Source organism: Castor canadensis, chromosome 17 (genome assembly GCF_047511655.1).
Source record: "Castor canadensis chromosome 17, mCasCan1.hap1v2, whole genome shotgun sequence".
In the NCBI taxonomy this organism is placed as follows: Eukaryota; Metazoa; Chordata; class Mammalia; order Rodentia; family Castoridae; genus Castor; species Castor canadensis.
In genome coordinates, this window is record NC_133402.1 from 40,587,921 (window position 1) to 40,607,300 (window position 19,380).

Below are 19,380 nucleotides of genomic sequence, written 5' to 3' on the forward strand. Positions count from 1 at the left end.
GTTTCTTCCTCTGTTGTGTAAGAATAATGAAAGCCATATGACGTTACTAGCTGTGATGATTAAATGTAGAATTTTTAATACATATCAGTTTCTTTCTGGAGTAGATCATTTGCAAAAATGGCCACAATTCTTCCTCCTTCAGTATCAATGCCCCTTAGCAATATGACTTTGAAGCTCCTTCCATTAAGAGGTGAAGTCTATTTCCACACCCCATGGATCTATACTGCCTATGACTAACTTTAGTCAAGAGAATGCAGAAAGGAGGCCAGGCATGGGGGTTCATGCCTGTGATTCCAATTATTTGGGAGGTAGATCTCAGGAGGATCACAGTTAGAGGCCAGCCCAGGCAAAAAGTTAGTGAGATCCTATCTCAACAGAAGAAGTTGGGTGTGGCAATACATGGCTGTGATCCCAGACAGGTGGGCGGAAAAAGTAAGAGGATTGCAGTCCAGCCCAACTCAGGGGCAAAAACTTTAAATCCTATGCTAAAAATAGCTGAAGCAAAAATGGCTGGCGGCATGGCTCAGAGTGGTAGAGCACCTGCCTGGCAAGCATGAAGCCCTGAATTCAAACTTTAATATCACCAAAAAAAAAAAATAATAACAGACAGGATACAGAAAAAGTGACATCATGCCCATTTTAAGCCTAGACTTCAGGAAGACTGTCACCTTCCACTGTTTCTCTTTGAACTTTGTCTCTCAAGGCTGGAGGAGTGGTTCAAGTGGTGAACTTTGTCTCTGCATGAGAACAGACTAAACTGCTGTCACAAAATCTTGGAATTGTTTGTTACACAGTGAACGCTAACTCATACAATTCCTGCCTGTGAGTTCTGGGATTGCAAAGACCATGATTAATTCATTAGTACATCTTCCTTAGGACCAGTGACCCCACCTGTCCAGATAGTACTGAGGACAAGCTGGAGGAATGAGTCTGGGCATTGGTGCTGTCATGAGTTGGGTACTCACCCTGCATCAGATCCATTACCACACAGCAGGGTATCAGAAGTGCCTTCCTTTGTAATGTACTCATCTGCCAGAGAAAAGAAGAAATGAAAGAAAGGCTCACAGATATTTCTGAACCCTCCAACCCAGGCCTTGTGTGTCAAACACAACACTTCCTAGTCTTCTGTCTGAGTGAGGTGAGCTCCCTCAGCAGTGTGTACTCAGTGGCTACTCAGGGGCCATGCTGGGCCCTGTAGTGAGCTGTACAGTCACACCTGAGAAGAGCTAAGCCATAGCTTCAGTTCTAAACCTCCCCCAGCCGAGTTGGAATGTTCACTTCTGGACTTAAAGGTCATTTCCTTGCAAAAGGGATACTGTGAAGCAGGAAATGGGAGACCCCAAATTAAGCACTACTTGGAAGAAGCATTTCAGCAGTAATGAGAAATCAAAATATGTCTATGCCCAGATGTACAAAGGCTTCACATTCTTTGTCCTTATGTCCATATGACCCCAGGGTAACCAACCTGACCTTGGACTCTATGGTAGAACTCCCACTCACATTTCCTGGGGGATGAGGAGTAATTGGTAGCCTCATCAGAAGCTGTGCCATTCCTGACACATTTGTTCTTGAGGTTGCCCTTGAAGAGCTGCAGGCCCACCAGGGCAAAGACACTCAGGCAGAAGACGGTGAGGATGGTTACATCAGCCAGCTTCCTCACCGAGTGTATCAGGGCACCCACAATGACCTTCAGCCCTGTGGAGAGACAACAGTTGTACTCTTACGTAGATGAGGTGCCACACAGAGCACACACATGCATCTTAGCTATCCTCCCCTTCTCTACATACAGGTGTGAATTATTTACAAACTCCAGGGCAGTAGTTACAAGCCCAGCTTCTCATCTGAACCTTGCAATTGTCCTGAGAGACAGGCAGACAGGGACTATTGTCCTCATTATAAATATAAGCAACTGAGGTCTAGGTGATGAATTTCTATCATCTTATGGCTAATAAATTTCTAACATTAGCAATTCAATTAAAAAAATTTGTTAGCTGGGCACAGTGGTGCACATCTATAATCCCAGCAACAGGGGAGGTAGAGATTGGGAGGATAGAGGTTTAAAGCCAGCCTGGGAAAAAAGTTTGTGATATACCACCTCAAACAATAAAGCTTGGGTATGGTGATACCCACCTGTTATCCCAGCTACTTGGGAGGCAGAGATCATGAGGCTTATGATACAGGCCATGGACAAAAATGCAAGATCCTATTTGAAAAATAGCTAAAGCAAAAGGGCTAGGAACATGGCTCAAGTGGTAGAGTCCCAAGTGTGAGGCCCTAAGTTCAAATCCCAGTACCACTGAAAAGAAAAATTATTGAGTACCTAGTATGTTCCACACCCTGCTACTTGCTTTGCTCCAGTCATTTGGCACCTGTCTTTCTGTATTCATCTTAATTTGGGAGGCAGCTCAAGACTTGAGACACATGAACTTCAATGAGAGAGTGTGTGTGTGTGTGTGTGTGTGTGTGAGAGAGAGAGAGAGAGAGAGAGAGAGAGAGAGAGAGAGAGAGAACATGAAAGGGAAAGAGAGATAAAGAGAAAGAAAAAGAGAGACAGAGACACAAAGACACTAACTTAGCAATGGAGTGAGCCTTTGGCAAACACTAAGTGTCACTGAGGTGGAAACTGAGAGAATTCAAGGAAGAGTATCTCAGAGCCCGGACCAACTGGCCAAGGATGGGGCTTAGTGAAATAGGGATATTTTGTTGCTCTGGTCAATGAAATTGACTTCTTTGGAAGAGCAGCTTCACAGTCAGCAGGAATAGCTCTGCTCAGGGAAGCAGTCAGGATCTGTGCTTGGCTTGTCATTTTGGTGGAAATACAGTCCTTGGGCTGGGAGTCAAGTGATAGTTAAAGCACCAGTGTGTCAAGGGATTGTCCAACCAAGGAGAGGAAGGTCAAGGCATGACCAAGCAGATAGGCATAGCCCTTAACTGAAGTGTGGTGTGGAAATTTGGTGAATAGAGTGTGGGAAAGTTGGGAAGCCCAGAAGTCTCCTTGAGGAGGTAACACCTTGGCAGAGTGTTGGGGAATAAGCATGAGTTGAGCAAGGAGAGAAGGAAAGACACAGTGAGAAAAGGAGTGCATAGCCAGAGGTCATTAGATGAGCAAGGGTCTGGAATACTTGTGGAAGCACAGGTGGATTCTGGGACATTGCAAGGTGGGTAGAGTGAGGCAGGAAGCTGTGATGGGAGTCCGGACAGACCAGGGCTAATCAACTAGACTCAGGATTTTCCTGGCTAAGAATAAGTGGGAGAAAAACAAGAGACAGACTGTGACTTCTTCATGAACTTTGTCCAGCGAAAGTTGGGAAAGACTTTTCAATCTTTCCCTGCGGAGCCAGGCATGAACTGGTAGAAGGGGACTTTGACTTGAGAATTAGTGTTTCTATTTTATGAATGAGGGAAGGAATTCTCAGAGCTGAGGGAATATCATACTTGCCACCACAAGGGGGAAGTACTGAGTCCAGGTAGTTTACCTGGTCTTTGGTCTTGCCACCCCAACCATCAACCCAGTTGGGATGAATAGTCACTGGGCTACTGGTGATAGAAATCTTTTTGGCCCAAGATGAGCTTGGTGGGACTACTTTTGCTTCTTGTTGCTGTTTTCTCTGCAGAGCCAATGACAGGGCTGGGGCTTCAGCTTTTAGATATATGGAAATGGTGAAGATGCCAGAAGCCAGGACTGCTTTCTCTGTACCTACCGATTTCCAAGTTCATCCTTTTAGTTTAAGGCATAAGTGAGAATCCAGCTGGGGTCTTGCCTCAAACCCACAGCAAGCAAGAACAGAAACTGAGGACATGATCTTCTTGTCATTTGTTGGTGGTTAGGCAGGGGTGTGTGGATAGAGCATTGGCTTCGGAGTCAGGACAGCAGGCTTCCAAGTCACACTTTGCCTCTTACTAGAGATGAGGCCTTGGGCTGTGTTTTTATACTCAGGGTGTGTGTGTCCCTTTGTTAAGTAAGGACAACAGTCCTTTCCCTAGAACATTACAGTGTTTTTGTGAAAATCAAAGAAGGACATTAGGCTGTGAAAACCAACATTTGCTCTGTGAATAAATGTGTGGTTAAAGCCGCTCACCTGGAATCACAGAAACGGTTTTCAAAGCTCTAAGAACTCGGAAGGTCCGCAGGCCTGAGATCCCTCGGATATCTATGGCTGCGCCGACGTATCTGTTGTACCAGAGGTCAGTCAACACTTCTGCAAGAAGAGGGCCCCAGGGATGCATGCAGCATGCATAAGAATGATCTTGGGTGATAGGAGTCTGGGAGCCTGGGACATGGAGACTCCAGTGACACTGCCATCTGCAGACTAACCCAGACACTGACTTATCAACCACATTTGCTTTCAGAAGGGATCATATCAGAAGATGCACTGTGAGAGGTTCTGGGTTCTACACAGGCGTGTGAACATTGAGACTTGGAGCCTTGGCCAATTTCCCTCCTCAGATTCAGTTCGTCAGGGGTAAAAATGCCTCCATATTGGTTAGGTACTATGCTGAGCTTATTTAAGCCACTCACTGGCCAGTTATTAGCTCTGAGATGCGGTCTTTGGCTTGTCCCTGTGAGTGTGGGATAAGCCCTGAAGAGTGACACCCAAAACCCCAGGCCATAAGGCTGCAGCAGAGGAAAACCAGATTAAGATGAGGAAATCATGCCCAGACACACCCCATGCCTAAAGGGACACACATAATCAGGACGGAGAAATACTCACGCCAGGGAAATGACACTGAAGTCCAGCCAGTTCCACGGGTCTCGCAGGTAAGTGAATTCATTTAGACAAAATCCTCTTGCCAGTATCTTTATCAAAGCTTCAAAGGTATAAATGCCAGTGAAGACATACCTGGGGAGGAGATGGAAGGGAGCATTAACTGTGTCATGGAGAGAGCTCAGGTGCTTCCACTACCTCCAGGACGGAGAGACAAGTTGCTGTGATTGTTCCAAGGGAACATGTGCAAAGAGCATCCCCAATGCAGCAAAGAGGAAGGAGGTAAGACAAGGAGACCAGACTGAGGAACGATGAGGAGTCCAGAAATGGATGGAGTGGGAAGGGTGCGTGTGCATGCGTGCATGTGTCTGAGACAGCCAGCAGCCTCTGAGGGTAGGCATAGAGCAGATGCCTCCCCATCCCATATGAGGTTCTCAGCGGCCCTGTCCTGTGGAAGCTGGAGTCTCCCTTTCCAACCTGTGGATAGTGCAAGACGTGCAGAGGGATGAGGTTTTGCTACATTCCTCCATTCCAGACCTCTCTCCTTCTAACTCTTTTCTTATCCCACCATGACTGGTGTGCCCATGTTCCCATCTTAGGTGTTGTGCAAGAAAAAGTAGCATCTAAATTCACACGTTTAATCAGTAGAATGGACCATAATAGAAGCAGTTATCTCAAAACAATGCCTTTATTCTGCTGGGCACCTTAGTGGGTGCGAATTTGCAGAGATGAATGTAGAGCTGAGGTTGGGAGTGTTTCCCAAATGTTCTGAATTTCTTCATCACCCGAAGCTGTGGTTTTTCACAGCAAGCATCAGAGCTTCCTCAAGGACTTGCTCAAACAGGTGTCTAGGCTGTGTCCTCACAGGGCCTGATTCATTAGTCCTGTGATGGAGTGCAAGAATTTGCATATCTAACACTTTCCTGGTTGATGTTAACATGGTGGTCAGGGAACCATCCTTTGAGAACCACTGGCCTGAGGAATTACGGTGCATATATAAATTATGTAAACCTTACATAATTTTGGAAACATTAAATATTTAAATAGAAACATGTACTTTTGCGCTAAAATAGGAAGAATTTTGATTAAATATGGTAGATGGAGGTAGATACCTCCATCCTTCCTAAAATTTTTCTAAAGTGACAGTAAGAGGATTATTTCAAACAAAGGCATAAATATACTAGGACACACATAATGGGCACTGCGCCAACAGCATTCTGGGCACTGGAGCACAAACTGGTGAGTGTGGCTGGCAGAGCAGACCTCAGAAGGCTGACAACAGTGAATGGGGTGGGCCCAGGAGCAAGCCAAGCTACGCTGCAGAGCCTCTGAGCAGCTCAGGACTTAGAGGTGTTCTAAGAGAGGGCTTTGAGAATTAGGGAAAGCAGGGCTGAAAGTCTCCTCAAGAAGCAGTAGGGCTTTCTAGACCCACTTCATCTGCTCAGCGAGGAGCCGTCTCCTCTGCTCCAGAGATACAGTGAATGATCACTCTCAAGAGGTGAGCTAGAGGGAGAGAGTTGCATTCTGAAACCCGTGTATAGGCAGAAGTGGGAGCGCTTCTGCCCCTGGTTAAGTTCCTAGAAGGCAGTCACATTTATAATAGCTCATGAAGATCCCATTTTTTAAAAAAAAATAGAGCCTTACTATGTAGTCCAGATTAGTCTCAAACTTTTGATCCTCTTGCCTCACCCTGCTGAGTGCTGGGATTACAGGCATGTAGCTCCATGCCCAGATACTGCACCTTAAAAAAATTAGTTTTGGTGAGACCTGGGCTTGAACTCGGGGCTTTGTGCTTGCAAAGCAGGTGTACTACCTCTTGAGTCACACCTCCAGTCCATTTTGCTCTGGTTATTTTGGAAGGGGGGCGTCTCACAAGCTATTTGCCCTGGTAGGCTTCTAATCATGATTCTCCTGATCTCAGCCTCTCCAGTAGCTAGGATTACAGTTGTGAGCCACCAGCAACTGGTTTAGATGCTGCACTTTTAATAAGAATAGCCAGCCAAGGAGCACCAGGTATTTAAGAAGTGCTTCTAACACCAAAATATCAAAGCAACTGGCCAGAGGTATGGCTCAGATGGTAGAGCACCTGCCTAGCAAGCACAAGGCCCTGAGTTCAAATCCCAGTGCTGCAAGAAAAAAAGATTACAACAAAAACAAAAACAAAGCAACCAAACGGGGGAGGGAGGGAGAAAAAGAGATAGAGCAGGGTAGAATAAAAGTAACAGAGAGCCATTATTGATATGTTTAGAGAGTTAAGAAGTAAGATAAACATTTCTTAAAAACAAGAATAAAAATAAAACAGAATCTTTGGAAAAAAGAGCATGATAGCAAAAATGAAACATTAGTAGAAGGCCAGAAGTAAAAATTTTAGAAATCCCAGAAAAAGGAATGAAAAGCAGAAATAGATAAGGAGTGGTTGAGAAAGTAAGAAAATTAGAGGATCAGACTAGTATATAGGACTAATACGAGGTCTAGAAAGAAAGATGGGAGGAAAGTATTAAAGAAGTAAGTCAAGAAAATTTCCCCAAACTGCAGGATGTTAGTATGAAGAACACCCACAAATATTTAGAAATATGAATACAAAAAGCTCACATCCAGCCCAACATGGCAAAGCTTCAGAGCGCTGTGCATAAAGGGCACCACTTTGTTTTTGAGAGCAAAGACCAAAACAGTCACATACAAAGGACTGAGGATCAAAACATGACCAGATTGTCTCAGAAGTAATTTTGGAAACTGGAAGACCATAAGCAATGCCTTCAAAATTTTGAGGAAAATACTTTTTAAAAATAGAATTTCTTTACCATCCAAACTGTGGCATAATTACAGGTAGGAAAAGTCTCGGGAAATAAATTTCCTAGCTACCTATCTATGAAAATCACTAGATAATCTGTTCCACACAAATAAGGGAGTAATCAATAAAGAGAGGGATATGGAATCCAGGTTTGGGGAGGCAAAAGGAATCCAAAAAGGATAGAGAAGGAAAAATCTCCAAAAAATAGTTTGCGTTAGCCTGGGAACATGTTGGTCAGGTTAAGGCAGGAATGAAGGATTCCAGAAGTGATTTCCTCAAGAAAAATTGAAATTGATGGATAATATAGCATGTTTAAATACATTGAAGCAAGGCGTTAACCTCTGGAGAGAAGAGTTTTGGAACAAAAGAGGGATGAAAATATAGAAAACTGAGCAAATGAAGAAATGAAGTCATTATTAATTCCACAGAAGGCAAAAACTGTGCAAAAAGGAAGTGCAATTCCAATACACTGCACTAGACATCAATTCTACCATGTAATCACACATGCAGCCAGACAATGTATATATTTTTGGATACTCTAACCAAAAATTATAATATGGGAAGTTGAAGGTGAAAGAAAATGAGTGTGTGTATGTCCCCAATTGTTTTTTTATCATAGAACGCTAAGAGGAAAGCATCTAAATGAAAAAAAAGTAGTACTGTGAGTGTGTCATTGGAGATAGGGAGGTATTAGAAGAAAGGCAAGAAGCTGAAGGTAGTTTCCTCTGGAAAATAGGATTAAGAGTAAGATAAGGAACGTGAAATTGCCTGCTGGTTTTGTTCAGATCCTTATAGAATTATATGATCTTTTAAACAATGAACATGTATATCTTAAGTAAAAGTAAAAATCAAGAATGTTTAAATACTCTTGAATATTCACTAGCCTCACAGATCACTAGCTTCTCCAGGAAATAGGGCCAGAACATCTGGATAGCAAGCACCCTTTGAGGTGGGTGGTGGCAGGAACGCACTGAAGGTTCAGTAGTGAACAGACAGAACACTATTTAAAAAAAAAACAAAACAGAGGCGAGAAAAGCCACTTCAGCATGCAGACGGGGGAACAGAAGTGAATGAAAGAAAAGATTCAGAAAATATAATAAATACCAGTCTTGGCCCCAAGCAGAATCACAGTCTAATCACACGGGGGTCCTGGAGTCTGCATAATACACGGGCCCTGGGAAACATCTCTCTCCTTCCCAGTATTCAGCTGTGGTGCAGTTATCAGAAAGCCACCTTGAGAGACTCCTATCTGAGTCCACAGCTTTGGGAGTCAAGTCCCTGCACTGTCTTGTCCCATGAACTCCTAGCAAGAGCTAGAACTTGCTGACCCAGCAAGTTCTGGATCTGCAGAGGTGATCTAGCTATAGAAGAAAGATTTTGAGTCAGAGATTCAGAGAGTTCCATGCAGTGGGAAAGTGTTAATTAAGAGTGACGGGGGAGGTGGAGGCCACTTCAATTAGGAAAGTTATGAAAACTACAAGATGGATAACAAATGGTAGCAAGTGATTACTGCTGGAGTAAGGATGCAGAAAGTCAGAAACTCTGAAGGTGGAGCATGGATTTCTATATCCCCAGAGCACTTTCCTGACCTACAACTAGATACTTGAAGGTGCCAGACTAGCACCAGCCAGTGGAGAGTTTTTGGTCCACCCTACCTGGTCCTAAGGAGCAGAGCGGTGAAGAGCAACTACAGTGGGCTCTGCCCACAAGCCACACTGTCTGGTTGCTAGGCAAACACCACAAAAGAAAACAGAGGAAGCCAAATAGCACACAGACTTTGCTCTCACCAAGTGGCCATAGCCAAAGTGGCCACAGAAAGTACAGCTAGTCAGCATAGGTGGAGATCTTTCAATGCTGCTCACAAAACTGACCTCCTTAGAGAACTTGAAACCTGTCTTTTTAAAATTTTTTTTCTTTTAATTTTACCTCCATTTTTTGGGTGCTCTGTTTTTTGTTTGTTTTTCTAGAGATTTTTTTGATCAGACCAATTAGTTTAAATACCTATAATACTTTATTCTATTTTTGAATACAGTTAATTCTTCCTCTTTTTCTTTTGTATTTCCCACTCATTTCTTCTCCTTTGAATGCCTGTTTTCCCTGTCTTGCTTTGTCCTGTCCCATTTTCGTTTTAGAGACAGGCTCTTGTGGTAGGACACAGGCTGGCCTCTGGCTTGCCTCAGTCTCCCAAGGGCTGGGATTGTAGGCATCACAACCCACCTCACCCAGATTATAATATTTAAATTTTAAGCCTCTCCTCTGCTTTCTCATATCCACATTTTATTCTTTCTTTCTTTAATTAAACCAATTTTCTCTCTCTGTCTCTCTCCTTCTTCTTTCTCATTGTTCTCCCTTTTAAATTTCATGTTTTCACTTTTTGTTTGTTTCTTTGGTTGTTGTTTGCTTCTCTATTTTATCTTTAGTTGGTTATTTTTTAAAATCTCTTTTCTTTTTCATTCTTGTTTCAACTTCTATATAATTTTCTTCCTTTATTTTCTCTTTTTTCTTAGTATTTTCTTTTGTGGTGCAGGGGATTGAAACCAGGGCCTTACATATGCTAGATTAGTGTTTGTCTTAGTTTTTCATCCCTATCTTTATTAACCAATATCTTCTTAGTTCATGCAGTATCATTTTTATTTCTTTTTTCTTTAATGTTATTGGAGTTGTGGTGGCATTTGTTTTCAATTGGTTATTACTGTGCTTTCATAGTTGTTTTGTCTATCTGCTATAGATGCTATTGCAGCTAGTTTTCTCTCTGAATGATTCTGGAGACCAGATGTTGTGCCTTGAGCACACTGGGTTGGTGTTTAGCTACCTAGTTGTGAGAAACTTCTCAACACTACCATGACCTAGTCTCCCCCAACCCTTGGGGAACACTTTAACTGAGAGAATAAAAAAGATTAAAGGCCCCAGATGCACAAATCCTAATGCATAAACACACAAAAAAAGAAAATAAGATAACTCCTTTTAAAATTAATAATTCCATAGTAAATGATTCTAGGAATAGCAAAGCAAATGAAATTTCAGACTAAGAATTAAAAAAGATGAATATAAGAATGATTAACAAATTCAAAGAGGACATGGATTTGATTTCAATCCATTCTGAATGAAATAAAAGAATATACACATAAATAGCTGAATGAAATAAGGAAAATAATGCAGTATTTGAAAGAATTCTATAAAGAGGGCCTGAAAAAATCTAATTAAAATATGGAAATGAAAAGCTCAATAAATCAGATTAAAAACTCAGTTGAAAGAATCGCCAATAGAATGGATCAAGTGGAAGACAGAATATCAGGACTTGAAGACAAGGTAAATGAATTAGAAAATTCAGACAGTACTAAAGAAAAAACAAGAAAGTACAAAAACAACACACAAGAATTTTGGGACAGTATCAAAGACAAAACTTATGAGTCATGAGCATGTAAGAAGGAGAACAGGTTCAAAAAATACATAGAAAACATATTTAAGAAGGATATGGTGATTCACATCTATAATCCCAGCTACTCTGATGGCAGAGACAAGAGAATTTTAAATTCAAGTCCAAACCAGGCAAAAGTAGTGGCAAAACCCTGTCTGAAAATAAGATACAAATGAAAGGGTTGGGGGAATAGTTGAAGTGGTGGAGTTCTTGCCTAGCATTCACAAGGCTCTGGGTTCCATCTTCAGTACTGCCAAACAAAAAAAAAAAAGAAAGAAAGAAAATTTTAATAAATAAATATTCAATAGAATAGTAACAGAATATTTCCAAGTCTTGGGAAATATATGGACACCCAGGTACAGAGACTTTTAGAGCCCCAAATAGACATGGCCAGAAAAGAATATCCCTAATGTCATATCATAGTGAACACAACAAGTACAGAATGAAGAAAGCATATCAAAATTTACAATAGAAAAATACCAAGTCACATAAAATTCATGCTTATCAGATTTCTCAACAGAAACCTTAAATTCCAAGAGATCGTGGAATGATGTACTGATGGCCCTGAAAGAAAATAACACTAGTCTAGATTATCATATCTAGCAAAGCTATCCATCATAATATGAAGAGAAATAAAGAGCATTTAAGATAAACACAAACCAAATGAATTCATGACCGCTAAGCCAGCACTGAATAAGATAAATAAAAGAATCCGGCACACAAAAGAGGATGATAAACACAGCCATTAGAATGCAGGAAGAATAAATCTCACTAGAAGAGTAGATAAGCAAATGAGGATTAGGGAAGAATCAATCATTATCAAAGTGACAAAATGACAAGAATTATGACATACCTTTCAGTAATAACTCTAAATGTTAAAGATATCAATCCTCCAGGTAAAAGGCATAGATTGGTAGATTGAATTAAAAACAAAAACAAGACCTAACTCTTTGCTGCCTTCAAGAAACATACATTATTGGCAAACACAGACTGAAAGTGAAAAAGTATGGAAAGTGTTATTTCAAGAAAATGGGATCCAAAAGCAAGCAGGTATAACTATATTCATATGTGACAAAGCAGACTTAAAACCAAAATTAGAAGAGACAAAGAAAGTTCCTTTACAGTCATAAAGGGAGTGATCCAGCAAAAAGTTATAACAAATATAAATATTTATGCACCAAATGCTAATGGGTGTACTCAATCTCATTTAAAAGAAAACAAACAAACTAGTTGACATAATGATATAGATATATGTCCCAAGAAAATAATAGTGTGTGACCTCAGTACCCTACTCTCACCAATAGGCCAGTTGGACAAAAAAAAAAAAGAAAAAAGAAATCAGTGAAGAAACTTTAGAGTTACACTACAGAGTTAAACCACACTATAGATGAAATGAATGTAACAGGCTTCTAGAGCATATTACATCCAACATCTGCAGAACACACATTCTTTTTAGCATCCCATAAATCTCTCAAAATAAATCATGTTTCAGGACATAAAGCAACTCTGAAAAATTATAAGAAAACTGAGTTTCCTTATATTTTATTGGATAATAATGGAATAAAACTAGAAATCAACAATAACACAAGCTACAGAAATTATACAAACAAATGGAGACTGAACACTTCACTTTTGAATAACCAGTGGGTCATTGAAGAAATTGGTGTGTGGGGAAGGAAATTTAAAAATTCCTAAAATCAAATGAAAATGAAAACACAATACACCAGGACTTGTGGAATACAGTTAAAGCAGTTTTAAGAGGGAAGACTATAGCTCTAAATGTCTGTACTAAAAATCAGAAACAAATAGCCTAATGATTCACCTCAGGATTTTAGAAAAATAAGAACAAGCCAAACCCAAAATTAGTAGAATGAAAGAAATAACAAAGATTAGAGCTGAAATTAGTGAATACAAAAGATTGATGACATAGAGCTGGTTCTTTGAAGTGATAATCATGATTGACAAACCTTAGCTGAACTAACCAAAAGACAGAAGACCAAAATTAATAAAACGAGAAACGAATAAAGGGATATTACAACAGATACAATTGAAACACACAGTATTATTAGGAATTTTTAAAATTTATGTTCCAATGGATTATAAAATCCAGAAGAAATGGATAAATTTCTAGATACCCATGACCAACTAAAATTGAACCAAGAAGATTTAAAAACCTAAAAAGATCAATAATGAGGAATGAGATTGAAGTAGTAATGAAGTCTCCAAACAAAGAAAAGCCCAGGACTGAACAGATTCATTGCTGAATTCTACCAGACCTTTAAAGAAGAGCTAACACCAGTGCCATTTAAATCATTTCACAAAATATAATGGGAAGGAATACTTTCAAACTCATACTACAAAGCCAGTATTATCTTAATACCAAAGCCAGCTAAGGACACAACAAAAAGAAAACTATAGGCCAATCTTCTTGATGAACATAGACACAAAAATCCTAACACATTAAGAGATAATATAAAATGACCAAGTTGGATTAATTCCAGAAATACAAGGATGGGTCAACATACACAAACAAATGTAATACAACACATATACAAAAATCAAGGACAAAAATCACACTATCATATCAATAGATGAAGATATAGCCTTTGATAAAATTCAACATGAGTTCATGATAAAAGCCCTCAAAGAAACTAGGATTGGAATGTTCATCCTTCAACATAAAAAAGGTTTAGGTGACAGACCTATAGCCAACATTATACTGAGTGGGGAAAAGCGGAAAGCATTTCATTTAAAGTCAGCAATTAAATAAGGATATATACTCTATTTACTCTTATTCAATGCAGTGCCTGAATTCTTAGCCAGAGCAATAAAGCAAGACAAAGGAATAAAAGAAATACTAAGAGAAAAGAAAGAAGTCAGATTACCCATATTTGCAGATAATATGATCTTGTACTTAAAAGATCCTAAAGACTCCACCAGAAAACTCTTAGATATGATAAACACTTTCAGCAAACTAGCAGAATATAAAATCACCATATAAAATTAATAGTTTTGTATACAAAAAACAATAAATCCACTGAGCAAGAAGCCAAGTAAACAATTCCATTCACAATAGCACCCCTAATAAAATATACAGGGTAGAGCCTACCTAAAGATGTGAAAGACCTCTATAATGAAAATTATGAAGCACTAAAGAAAGAAACTGAAGAAGACACTAGAGGTAGAAAGCCCTCCCAATGTTCATTGATCAGCAGAAATATTATTGTGAAAATGGCTGTATTATTGAAAGTAACCTACAAATTCAATGCAATCTCCCTCAGAATTCCAATTTCTGTGAGATTCCTCACAGAAACAGAAAAAAGTACCCTAAAATTCATATGTAAGCACGAAAGTCTCATAATATCCAAAGCAATCCTGAGCAAAAAGGCAAGGCTGGAGGTATCACCTGACTTAAAATTATACTACATAGACATATTACAAAAACAGCATGGTCCTGGTATAAAAATAGACATTTAGATCAATGGAATAGAGTAGAAGACCCTGAAATAAGCCTAGGCAGGTACAGCCCTCTTAGTCTGAACAAAGGCATCAAAAAGCATAAATTGGAGAAAAAGTCAGCCTCTTTAGCAAATGGCACTGGGAAAAATTGTATATTCACAGGTGGAAGACTGTAGCTAGATCCCTTTCTCTCACACTGTACAAAAATCAATTCAAAGCGGGTCTAAGACCTTAGTGTAAGACTTGAAACTTTGAAATTACTAGAGAAAAACATAGGTAAAATACTTCAAGTTAGGCATAGGCAATGACTTTCTGAACAGGAATCCAATAGGTCAGGAAATAATAGCAGAAACGGACAAACAGGAATGTAGCAAATTAAAAATAGTCTGGACAGCAACGGAAACGATGAGAATGAAGATACAGCCTATAGAAGAGGAGAAAATCTTTGCCAGTTATTCATCAGACAAGGATTAATTTTCAGTTTATATAGAGAGCTCAAATAATTAAGCACCAAAAGAACAAATAATTTAGTCAATACATATAAATGAATTGAACACACACTTTGCAAAGAAGCACACATGTTCAAGAAGCAGATGAAGTATTCAAAATCCTTAGCTGTAAAGGAGATACAAATCAAAAGTACATTGAGATGCCATCCATCTTACCCCAATCACAGTGGCTATCTATCATCAAGGAAACAAATGTCACATATGCACTGTTGGTGGGACTATGAATTAGTCCAGCCACTACGGAAATCATTATAGAGGTTCCTCAAATACCACTCGAGCATTTACCCAAAGGAATATAACTCAGAATACCTCACACCCACGTTTATTTCAACACTATTCACAATAATCAAGTTATACAATCAGCCAAGGTGCCCTTGACAGATGAGTGGATAAAGAAAATATATTTTTATATACTTAATGGCATTCAGCTGTAAAAAAAAGAATGAAATGATGTCATTTGCAGGAAAATGGATAGAACTAGAGATCATCTTGTTAAGTGAAATAAGCCAAACTCGGAAGGACAAATAGTGCATGTTTTTTCTCATATGTGTAATCTACACAAAAAAGAGGGCTTTCACACATAATGGGCAGTATTTGGAGGGGGTACTGGAGGAAGTGAGAGGGGAAAAAAGAGGATGAAGGGAGAATATGATCGAAATACATTGCATGCACATATGAAAGGGACATGATGAAACCCATTTAAGTAATTTTATAAGAAAGTTAATAAAACATTGGAGTTTGGAGGAGAGTGATTAGAAAGCATATGGTGGGATGAATATGATCAAAGTACATTATATGTATATACAGAAATATCACAATGAAACCCCTCACTGTACAATTAATACATGCTAATAAGTCGCTTTTAAAAGAAAATGAAATCATGTCATTTGCAGGAAAATGGATGGAACTGGATAACATCATGTTAAATGAAATAAGCCAGACTCAGAAAGAGAAGCATCACATATTTTCTCTTATCTAGAACCTAAAAAAAGATATGAAAGTAGAAGGGGGATTAGTAAGGAATATGAAGGGGACCAATGGGAGGTGGAGGGGGTAAGTGTGCGTAGTGAAGGGGAAGGGTAAATACGGTCATAGTGCCTTATATACATGTGTCAGGATGTCATAATGAAACTCATTGTTTTGTGCAATGAATATATACTAACAAAAATTAACTCAAAAATTAAAAAACTGATACATGTATGTATGAAATGCCACAGTAAATCCCATAAATTTGCATAATTAATTTCATTGAATAATTATAATACAAATTAAATTTAAATTTAAAGGTGAAAATCAAATTTAAAAGTCAGTAACAGTAATATTTTTTCCCATTGATGAGAGGAGAAGTGATGTTTGAAATTGTTCATGAAGAAATCTCTATTTGGCTGCATAGACACTTGAGCTGTCAGCATTGACCGTATCTTACTGGGCTTCCCCCACCTCTACATTTTTTAAATCAGAAAACCTTAATTCAGAATTATATGTTATTGAGAAGCTTTGATGGCTATTTCTGGCTTTTCAGATCCAAAACAGACCCAGAAATTATGGAGAAAGATCTTGCTAAAGACTATTTTCAGAGTTTCTGCAGAAGACAAGGGCCCTGTTCAGCCCAGCTGAGCACTGGCAGCTTGACTGTCTCAACTTGGGGACAGCCTCTTGTGGAAGCCTGGCTTCTCTTTGGCTCTGGGTGCTACTTCTTGAGTTCAGTTGCAGAATTTGTTTGTGGTTTTTAATATGCCCAATATATGTTTCCCTAAGTGTTTTTCTGATGAATGAAGAAAATCACTGGATGCTGAGAAAAAGTCAAATTCTTATCCATTGACCCATTTACATTACTGTTCTGTTGTAAGATATCCTGATGTTTAATTGTTAGAAATCCCTACCAAGATGCATACAATTCAAAATCTTGAATGGATCACTGAACTACACATTTCTACTCATGGAAATAATAACTTTTAAAATATGTGGAAGCCTATTTTGTTTGCCAGCCAGGATTCAGTGTGGGAAGCATATCAAATCCCCTCTTTTCGTCTCTGCCTCTGTGGGCTGAGGAAATGTACGTTAAGTGGCCACAGCCAGTGTGTTTTCATAATTCTTACTGGAATGAGGACCTTCCAGCTTCATGGACCCTATCTGCTCTTTGTGAGATGGTGTGTCCTGGCATTTGGAAACAGCATCTTCCATTTAGACAGCGTTGCCTTCTCCTGCTGACCATGCAACTGGAGCGTCTTCAATTTCAGTTCAGCATGGCTTATGTTTTTGGTAAAGTGTGCATTCTATAAAATTTATTTCTTTAACCATTTTTAAGTGTACAGTCTGTGACATTCACAGTGTTGTGGAACCATCACCATCATCCATCTGCACAATTGGATTTTTTTGCAATATTGGGGATTGAACAGTGAGCTTCTCTACCACTTAAGCCATGTCCCCAGTCCTTTCACTTTTATTTTTTGGTTTATTTGTTTTTCAGATAAGGTCTCACACTTTTGCTGGGGCTGGATTGAGACCATGATCCTCCTACCTCTGCCTTCTGAATAGCTTGGGTTAGAAATGTATACTTCTAGGCTTGGCCCTACTTTAATACCTTATCAAACAGAACTATACCTACTAAGTGAGAACTCACCATTCCCAACTCCCTGAGAACCCCACTGTACTTTTTGTCTCCATGAATTTGCTTACTCTAGGTACCTCAGATAAGGTACCTTATATAAGTGAACTCATACATTTATGTGTTTGACTTATTTTATTTAGCATAATGTTTTTTCAAGGTCCATGTATGTTTTGGCATGGATCAGAATCTCAATCTCATTCATTTTTTGGACAGTAGTGGGGTTTTAAACTCAGACCTTTGCTTGCTAGGCAGATACTCTACCACTTGAGCATGCCCTCAGCCCCAACCCCCCATTTTTTTTGTTGTTGTCCTGGGGCTTGAACGCAGGACCTTCACTTTGAGCCACTCCGCCAGCCCTTTCTGTAATGGGTAATTTTGCCCGGACTGGCTTTGAACCTCGATCCTCCTGATCTCTGGCTCCTGAGTAGCTAGGATTACAAGTGTGAGCCACCAGCACCTAGTCTGGTTTGGTTATTTTTGAGATAGGATCTTGCATTTATGCTCCAGTTAGTTTGGACTGCTATCCTCCTATTTATGTTTCCCTCATAGTTGGATTTGCAAACATTTTGCCCAGGCTGACTCTGAACCATGATCCTCCTGATCTCTGCCTCCTGAGAAGCTAGGAGTACAGACTTGAACCACTGCACCTAGCGTCATTCATTTTTAATGCTGAATAGTAGCCCATTGTTTATGTGTACACTACATGATATTTCCTCATTCATCTGTTGCTGAATATTTAGATTTTTTCCACCTTTTTGCCATTGTGAATTCAGGTAATTTTTTTTTTGGCAGTACTGAGGTTTGAACTCAGGGCCTGAGGCTTGGTAGGCAGGCGGTCTTTCCACTTGAGCCACTCCACCAGCCTTTTGGCCATTGTGAATGACACTTGCTACAAATATTGTTATACAAGTCAACTTATCTTTTTAAGTTTGTTTCATACTTTAAAACTAATCTTTAGTTAAGCCTGAAAATCTCTTCTTTTAAACTTAGCTTCATAATAAGTAGAGCTCTCTCATATATAACAAACATAAGCTAAGATGTGACTTATTCATAGTTTTGTTCAATAATAAGGTAAATGTCTCTTTGTTCACATTTAATGTCATTGATTTTAAATACTAGTCATATTTTAAGGAATACAATAGCTCTGATAAAGGAATTCTATCAATCACTTTTCTTTTTTTTTCAATCATTTTTTTCTTCTTTTCCACAATACTTGCAAATGATATTGAAGCTGGTTTCATATTTTATCAGTGGTGTAGATGATTGATGATATGAAGATGAATGAGAACACTAAGGCTTTGGTGTTTTCTCAACCTTTAACATCAAATTTGACCAATTTTGTACTGGAAAGCCTTATTTTGTGCCCATAGTAGAGATAGTCATTTGGTTTAAAAGTGAGGTTGATAAACTTTATTGGAAAATAATATGGGAATTTGTTATCATTATTTGACAAAAATGCTAACAGACAATAAACTGAGTACTAGGACAAAATGATCATTGTTCTGAAAAAATTCAATGATCATTATTCATTGTCGTGATTTCTGTTATATATATATGCATATGTGTGTGTATATATAGTTCTATATTTCAAGTCAGCTTTTGAGTTTAGTCACGTCTGCTCGTCATTTGTCTCATGAAAGACAGAGTCATGCTTTGTATTTTTGAGGGAGTCAATTCATTGTTTATATTTGTGACCTTAATTCATGTTGTAGGATTTATATTCTATTTTTGTCATCACTGTTATATTTCAGCAAACCACTTTTGAATGATCACTCATTCATTTTGTGAACTATAATATTATTCAATGCAGTAGTAAAAACAGCAAAGGCAAGTTTAATAAATGTACAACTTTCAGAGGACAATAAAATACATTAGCCCAAACTATC

At 39.1% G+C, this 19,380-nt stretch overlaps 1 protein-coding gene across 5 annotated transcripts in view; it reads right to left on the bottom strand.

Annotated features, from left to right (window-relative positions):
• Positions 1-19,380, bottom strand: part of Scn10a (sodium voltage-gated channel alpha subunit 10) — a 97,759-nt gene that overhangs the window by 66,369 nt on the left and 12,010 nt on the right. For 3 of the 5 annotated variants that reach the window (XM_074059161.1, XM_074059158.1, XM_074059157.1), the window contains exons 4-7: positions 4,713-4,841; positions 4,080-4,171; positions 1,471-1,695; positions 966-1,029 (exon numbers count right to left, since the gene is read on the bottom strand). In XM_074059161.1, coding sequence (XP_073915262.1) covers positions 966-1,029; positions 1,471-1,695; positions 4,080-4,171; positions 4,713-4,841 — 510 coding nt within the window. Of the gene's footprint in view, positions 1-965; positions 1,041-1,470; positions 1,696-4,079; positions 4,172-4,712; positions 4,842-19,380 lie in introns of all 5 variants that reach the window. The other 2 variants (XM_074059160.1, XM_074059159.1) reach the window with 1 other exon arrangement.